Below are 8,584 nucleotides of genomic sequence, written 5' to 3'. Positions count from 1 at the left end.
ACTCCCAAGCCTGGGCCCAAAAGCCTCGAATTTTGTTTTTACTTTGCTATACTTTTTTAATACTTCTTCAGAAACAGCAGTCATTTTGCAATGTATTAAAGAAGAATAAAAATACTTCTAAGAAACAGAAAACCACTTATTAATAATTTGGCTTTATTTCAGAAATACTACAGGGAAAATTTGACATATTCCAAGCCAATAAATGTAATTTCGTCCCATAAATTGACGAAAGACAGTAGTTATGTGAACATCAATAGATGGGAAAAGGCCTTTCACAAAAGTCCAATATATAATTAAGTAAAAGTCCTGCACAAACTTGGAATACAATGAACTTAACATACATGCGCACATGTGCACATGCACAGACACACACACACACACACACACACACACACACACACACATCTTTATAATCATGGAAAATATTGCAAGAATAATACATTTGAGACTGGGCATGGTTACTCTTTATATTGTTTAAACTATGCCCAGAATTATTACTTTAGGATTAAAAAAATAAGAATTAGGTTAAAATTTTAATAATAACATTAAAATTGTGTGTTTGAATTTGTAGTCACTTTGTGTTGCAAAGAGAGTTCAAAATACTCTATTATACAGGGAATGAATGATCAATTCTGTGGATACTTATTCAACAGTGGCTGATCCACACCAGTATTGTGACAGGGGAAGCTTGAATTTAGACTAGTCACTAAGAATTGTGTGATCTAAGCAACAAGATTGACTGTCCTTCTATAGCCTTGGTTCTAATGTATGAAATGTGTTCTGATCTGTTCTTCAGATAGCATCATATCTGATATCACAAATGGGCCAGGCCTCTTTCTTTATCAGTATATTAGGATTTCATTACTGTAAATTAAAAGCAAGTCTTTTATTCAGGAAAAATCACATAAAACTATATGAACTTAGATTAATTGAAAACAGTCACAAGATGAAGTATTCTCTTGATGGTCATAGATTTCACTACTGCCACAAATAAACCAATAGCTTTCAAAAAAAAGATAATTAAGGAGGAAAATGCCAAGCAAGACAATATTTGCACTTATAACAGCAAGAGACTTTCAGAAACGTTTAAAAACATGCAAAAGCTAAAGCTATATATCACCATCATATTTCCTAAGAAGTGTTAAAATTTCCTCAGAAACCTCTTTCCTAGCATTTAATCCCGTTATAAAATCAAGATGACTAAAATCAGAAATAATCTTATGGTATGTGAGGTTGGAGATTTTGGGTACCAAATTTGCAACATCTTCTGGGTCAGACAAAAAATCTTTTAAACCACTAAACATGGCAGTTGGAACCTTCATGTCTTCCACATTGTATACAGGAGGAGTAGTCTGACGGAAAAATGACAAAGAGCAATGTGTTAATAAAAAACTTAACAAATTCAACAAAACATTAACAAAAATAACAAACATTTTATGGCTCATTCTCATCTGTGACAGAATGAGAATGACACACTTATTATATCCATAGTAATCATTGATCTCAGCGTTTCTCAGGTAAAAAGCAATCTTATTTATATATATTTGCTTACTTTAGTTTTGTCACAGCTACTGTCTATGTAGTCTATGCTGCTTTCTTGCCAGAATCCTCCCCTCTCAGTATCCTGAATCCTGAGGTTATTGCTATGATCCATCCCCCTATTATAGTGATCTGTCATCCAAACTTGATATCATACAAGTCCCAAGTTCTCTGAATCTAGATCTATACATGTGAAATGACTCTATCAATAAGTGTCTGATAAATCCCACATAATTTTGTGAGATCCACATGATGTGTTAGGCAGAATATTGTAACAGTATCACTATACACAAAATAATGCTATACATTTTGATTCCTCTCAAAGTTCTGTGTAGTCCCTCTTCCAAAGAAAAATGAAATATTCCAAAGACTTATTTAAAATCAAGGTTTAGATTTCTTAGACCATATACCTTTTGTAAGGGCCATATCATTAAATCTGGGAGAAGAGACTTACCTGATTGTAGTGTTGCATATTCAGAGATGGACTTCCCCAATCATAAGCCTGAAATACACCACTTCTAATTGCCTAAAATACAGAGGAAACATACCATTAATTACAAAAACTTATGATAGAATCAACATTTATTGAGTTCTGTTGTCTCGTTTTACAGTAATGACACATTGGCCCAGATAAATCCAGTACATTTTCTATCTTAATGATAGTAGTGTAATGATTAATCAATGGCTACCAAATTTAAGTCCTAGAGACTTACACATTTTATGAGTAAGTATAAGAAGGACCTTGAAAATATTTTTATTTTTATAACACCTCAAACAAAATATATTTTACAACCATTTTAATAATACTTAAACCGTATCAATTAATATGTATGTGACAGCAAGAAAAGTCGATAAGAAGCTGAAAAATATCATTCATGAATGATAAAAGTTTAGTTAATAATGTAGTGATGTATCATTTTATGCTATATTTAGTTTTAGTAGTATGTAGCCAATCTCATCTTATAATTGTTTAATTATCTAATGTGTTTAACTATAAGAATTTAAATCAATGTGTAGAAGAAGAATAAAATGTATAATCTCACATTAGTACTTGTAAAAGTTACTTTACTACTCTCTAATTCAAATGAATTCAAACTATACTTCAGAGTAATTTAGTTGCTCCTTGGATTAATATTTTATGTAGTAAAATTTGTACCCTTCATATATAGTTTCATTTACATAATTGTTCTTTAATTTTACACAATACAAGAGTTTTCAGAAAATGTTAAGGTAGTGTTATGCTGAATATTATTTATATCTAAAATTAGAAAAACTTAAGCGAATATAATGATCAGGAGTAAATAACAGAAACCATTGTTAAGGGAGTTGCAGTATCCAGAATAGAATTTTGTCAACAAAGTAATTTAAAGCAAAATATCTCAGGATGTAAAGCATTCTAATTTATTGATAATGGGATAATAAAAATTTTCATACCATTAAGACACATAACATGCAATGTATAGAATTATGTGATAGATCTTTGAACAAAATTGAAAAACAAAACAAAACAAAACAAAACAAAACAAAGAAACATAAAACCTTCTAAGATGACTTGCTCCCTGTTTAGGTAGCAGTTTACCTCTTGTCAAATAACATGAGTAGAATCACCTGGTTCTATCCACAATTTTTTGGTTGACACATAGGAGAATATGTAGGTATACAAGTTATCACAATTTACTCATAGACCTCAAGGGTACTTAGATTTTCATCTACAATCAGTTCTGGAAAATTATTTAGTAAAGTTGATGCTACTTGGATATCTAATGCATGTACATAGATTTGCTGATTGGAATAGAAAGTCATTCTCTTTTAGGATAAAATGACCATTCTGCTTTTTTGACATTTTATTTATTTATTTATTTTACAAAGGTTTTATGCACCAGTAAGTCCCTGTAAACTAACACTTGGGAATTGAATACCCTTATCACAAAGACAACTGGAGAAAGATTTTTTGAAACTTACAAAGGAGGAGAGTCTCAAAATTAAAAGGAAGAAAAGAGACATATTTTTACCTGACCATAATGTATAAGAATTTGAACTGATGATTCTGCTAGACTGTGTGTTATGTACACATCAATACGGCTCTAGGAGAAAATAAGATACAACGTACATTTGTCAGCATTTAATTTCCTTCCACAGAAACAATTTCTTTCAAAAGAGTGAGGCTGTATTACTTCCATATAAAAAGAACAGTGGTTTTTGCAAAGGACCCACATTCAATTCTGAGCACTTTTATGGAGGCTCACAGACACCGAAAGCTCCAGTTCATGGGCATTCTACGACCCCTATGTGCATCAGAATGTGAACAAACATGAATACAAGTAAAACACTCACACACACAAAGTAAAAGATAAAAGCTATTTATGCCCAGTTTATAATGAAAGTCTTGATTTTGACTGCAATAAGGAATCTACATATTATTGTTACAATAAGAAAGGTTTTCATTTTTAATTTTTTTGAGATACAAATACAATTACATCATTTTTACTTTCTCTGCTCTCCAATGTTACCACTTATACTCCTTTACATTCTCTAAAATTTTGAACTATAAAGTATTTTTTAAAATTGTTACACATTCCTAATATGTAAATACAACCTTCACAAGCATATAATATTACTTGCATGTTTATGATTTCAGGGCTCACCACTGAGTTTTGTTAAGTAGAAATAGTACTCACACCAAAAGTATAGTGTGAGCTTCTCACAAGAGTTGACTCTAATATTTTTTTAACAGTACATACATATTTTGTATGTTTTGCTGTTATGTTATTCAAAGGATGTGATTTGCTATGAAGGTAGAAGATTTCGAAAAGCTTAGATGTTAGAAAATCTAATCATTTACTTCTCATGTATTAAAGAATTTTTTGTTAATAGAATCCATATTGTATGTGGTAGACTACATGGACCTATCCTTAATTTTAGAGGACAAGTGCTGAGATGGGGGTCAGTTACTTGATGAATGACAGCAGATGCATTCACTGAACCGAGTAGAAGAAAAGATGAAAGTCATCCATCCTGATACTCAGCTCTTTACTCATAACTGGTGGACAACAGATCTGTGCTCTCATGGTGAGAACTTGGAAAGCAAGTGTGCAAAGCAAACCTTGATTTTCGTAAGTACCAGACTAAATGTCTTAAATGAAAAACAAAAACAAACAAACAAAATGAATTAAAATTAATTTACCAGATACAGTTTTTATCTTAGCAACACACACACACACACACACACACATATACACACACACGATGAATTTGAAAGAAAACAACGCCTACCGTATTTAATTGCTCTGGAGAATATCCAGTCAGTGAGCCCAGTACAGTAGCGCATCCAGCATCAACCAATGTAATATCGCACACATGTGGAGACAGCCTACTGAAAACTTCGGTAGGGAAGAATTCTTTTTCACCAAAAAAAATCTGAAATTGATAAACGTGAAGAGTGAGAAAGTATTTTGTCTGATAGAAGCATGATGTTTATAGGAAGTGAGACATAAGACTAAACTACTGTGTGCTGCTGAAAGATGGATTGGCTTGGATCATTATTCACTACATGCTTGGATGAAGTGTGCTAGATTTATTTTTAATCCGTTGAAATTGAATGAAAAATTCTGAGAATCCTGAACATCATGGGGTGGCAACAATTTTTCTGTTTCTTTATTGTGGAGGGCTTACTCAGGGTTAATGCCTGGTGGACCTATTAAAGTAAACTCTGTATAGAAATGACTATATTTTGAAGTATGCTTAGCATAAAATGAAAACTTGTCCACAGAAAAAACTTGCAAATGAGCAAACCAGAACAAACACTGAAAACTCTGTCAGTGGTGGTATACAGATTAACTGAATGTCTTACATTTACACAAGAGGTTACAATTCTTTCACAGAAGAGGCCCCTGTAATGCTACACCATAGATGAACTAACAATATTTACACCAACTGAGATAGCCAAGACAGGGGACCCCAAAGCACATGATTCCATCTAGGTGAAATGACTAAGATCAACAGCCTTAGTAGACACACTGGTGATTCGAGATGCTGGGGGGAAGGAGACATCGGCAGCTTCATGTAGAAATGATGTCAGATATTGAAACACACACACAAAATACATACAAAACAGGAGTTCTCAAAGAGCACATATTAGGCTGTGAGAGAGTGTAACATGAAAAAATATGACTCTAACTAGCTGAGTGTTAATGTTGCACAGCTGTTACCCAAAGATAATTCCCAGCTTTTTAATTTTTTAAACAAAGGAGATTTCGAAAAGTCCAAGGCAGCTGAAGTTTCCATCCCAGGAGAAGGAAGTAAAATTCAAAGATCTTTATAGAGTCTTCTCTATGTTTCAGCTCTCTGTGAACTGCACATGTAGTTGAGAAGACAAACTCAAGGCGAGGGAATGGAACTAGAAAGATTCATGAGTACTGAAGGTTTGAGATAAGACTGTGTCTAAGCAGCACAGTAATCAAATATTTATCAATGATTAGACTGTAAGTAGCCTAGAGTGCAAAATTAGATTTCTGGAACCTTATATTCTGGCACTCTATATTTACTAGTAGAATAATATGGGAATACTTTGTGGTAATAAAGCCAGTGACACAAATACAATAGGGCTATGGATTTTTGACAAATTATATCTTTACCAATTTAAAAATGAATAAGTAGTTTGCCTCTGTTTGAAGACAGTTATAGAAAACTCGAAAACTAGGTTTAAAAAAAAAACTACATTAGGAAATATTCCAAAACATTATCTGGTACAAAATGATCATCCCTAAAATTATGTACATACATAGAAGCAACACTGAATGAACTTAGTATGTCCATGTATGTGTAATGGTGATACTCAAAGAGACAGTCATGAATTTCCAAGGGAAGGGGCACAGAGGAAGAGAATAGGAAGGAATGGGAATGATGTCGATATAGTTCTAATGTATAAAATTGTCAAAAATAAAATATAAATTAATATGAAGAAGAATAAATATTAAAAATATATAGATAAAAGAAAAATACATCCATCCTAAGGAAAGTGCATTGAACAAAGTGCAGGCTGCCAAACTTTGAGGTGAGACTTTCTGCGGCCATCAAAGGAGGAGGTGTGGGTGAATGAGCCGCAGACTGTACTGGTAGATCTCTTCCTTAGCAAACTTGTTTGGAAAAGTGTAAGTTTACCACCACTTTGACTTCATCACAAACCTTGAAAGCCGTTGGAGTGAAATAAGCTGGAAGACGCCCAGAACCTTTGACATATTTAACAGTATGTACTGGAGCTATTAAAATGCTGAGTTTAATCTTTTCAGCCAGTTCTTGATTTGTTGCAAATGCCCCCAGAGCTGAAAGAAGTAATACATATGAATATAAACATGTATTATGTAGTTGCTCTTCCCCCTCCTTAATATTTTCTGCATAGATATGTTTTTTTCCACAGGGATTATGTTTGCTTTTCGCAGACATTTACACTGGTTTCCTGAAGATTTCTCTTAATTTACTCATCTCTTCAATTTGCATCTCCCTCTACCCCTTACTGTGAATGATGCTGTTTATGACTTACCATTAGGGGAAGAAAAACAGTCTGGAAGAGGGAAAATACTCAGCTCTTTGAGAGATCTCTCTAGTAATTTCTGGGATTCTGTTACTTTGGCCTTTTCCTTTCTGGGCTGTTATACTTAGTTTAGTTTGTGTTGTATTCTCACCAATGGAAGCTCATTTACATTTATTAAAGACTTACAGATGGACTTAGAGTTTTTTGACTGCTGGCTCACCTATTTGGGACTGACCGTAATTAAGGATCCACTCAGCACTCTTAAATAATAAAATATTCTCTGATTATTGGAAGCGAAACCTATGCAAAGCATCACACATTGATTTTAACTATCTCTAGATTTTTAATGATCTACCTTCACATGTCCTCCCTGTAGCATCTCCAGCCCACTCGTGAAGGTGAACACCTATATACCAATCTACTTATCTATCTACAATCATTCTGTCTGTCACATTATAAACTGGACAAATGGATACATTAGTTAGAAATATCTTCCTTGACGATATGTCCTTAGTCACATTTGTCCTTTGAAAATATATTCTTTGTACAAACCCATACAATATCAATCTGTGTGAGAGCTGAATGAGACAGTGGAGACAGATTCATAGAGCATTTTCTAAGAAAATGGACACTCCAGTTTTCAATATGTATAATGCCATTTGAGAAAGAACACTCATGCGAGTGCACACACACACACACACACACACACACACACACCACACCACACAATTATTAGTCTCATAACTTCTAGGTATAGAGAACCCTAGGAATACTTCACATTATTACTTAATTTAAATATTTTATGCAATAGATACTGTGATTTCAACATTTTACATTTTAAAGCAGGCTACAGTTGTTATCATCTGTCAGAGCTTCTCTGTGTTTTACAAAGTGGTGTAAATTATATGTATATATTTGTTCTTCAGCATACAACTTCAACATTGTTCTTTCTTGCATACCGATTAGGGTTCCTTGAGAATGGCCAGTATAGTAAATCTGCTTTTGTCCTGTTTTCTCCAGAATGAACTTAATGATGGATGGAACGTCATATTTTATCATCTCATCATAACTGCAAGAAAACAGAATGGAGAAAAAGTGATTAATTACTAACCAATATGTAAATAATTTCTGTTTTAAGTGATGTCTCTATGTGATCTATGTGAAAGGTAACATGGTTCACAAAGTGTTGGCAATTATCAATTACTATCCATTTGTTCACTATGTTGCCACCTTATGATCACCATTTCTTTGTGATTACAAATTTCCCATGACATTTGTCCACAGTTATTTACATTGCACAGAATTGAGATAGCTTTGCTATGTGCCTAGTGAATGAACTGTTACTTAATTCAAAGCACTTTTGCTTTAGAGCCAATTTTCTAAAAATTCTAGGTTCTTCATATGAGCATTATATGATTTAGGATTGGGAAGTAGGTTGCAAAATCTATGCCAAGGTCCCATGGGAGAGAGAGAGAGAGAGAGAGAGAGAGAGAGAGAGAGAGAGAGAGAGAGAGA

General features: G+C 33.4%; 1 protein-coding gene and 1 long non-coding RNA gene across 2 annotated transcripts in view; one reads left to right on the top strand and one right to left on the bottom strand.

Moving 5' to 3' along the window:
- Positions 1–891: 891 nt before the first annotated feature.
- LOC110287945 overlaps positions 892–8,584 on the top strand; it is an 8,117-nt gene continuing 424 nt past the window's right edge. The window contains exons 1-2 of the long non-coding RNA XR_002377260.1: positions 892–4,608; positions 7,996–8,054. This is a non-coding gene — a long non-coding RNA (uncharacterized LOC110287945). The remainder of the gene's footprint in view (positions 4,609–7,995; positions 8,055–8,584) is intronic.
- Positions 1,110–8,584, bottom strand: part of LOC110287944 (tear acid lipase-like protein) — an 11,326-nt gene continuing 3,851 nt past the window's right edge. Inside the window, exons 4-9 of the mRNA XM_021154429.1 lie at positions 8,029–8,138; positions 6,724–6,860; positions 4,813–4,956; positions 3,552–3,623; positions 1,994–2,065; positions 1,110–1,352 (exon numbers count right to left, since the gene is read on the bottom strand). Of these exons, the coding sequence (XP_021010088.1) occupies positions 1,110–1,352; positions 1,994–2,065; positions 3,552–3,623; positions 4,813–4,956; positions 6,724–6,860; positions 8,029–8,138 (778 nt within the window). The remainder of the gene's footprint in view (positions 1,353–1,993; positions 2,066–3,551; positions 3,624–4,812; positions 4,957–6,723; positions 6,861–8,028; positions 8,139–8,584) is intronic.

This window comes from Mus caroli, unplaced genomic scaffold (assembly GCF_900094665.2).
Source record: "Mus caroli unplaced genomic scaffold, CAROLI_EIJ_v1.1 scaffold_15685_1, whole genome shotgun sequence".
Classification (NCBI taxonomy): domain Eukaryota; kingdom Metazoa; phylum Chordata; class Mammalia; order Rodentia; family Muridae; genus Mus; species Mus caroli.
This window is presented reverse-complemented; position numbering and strand designations above follow the sequence as displayed.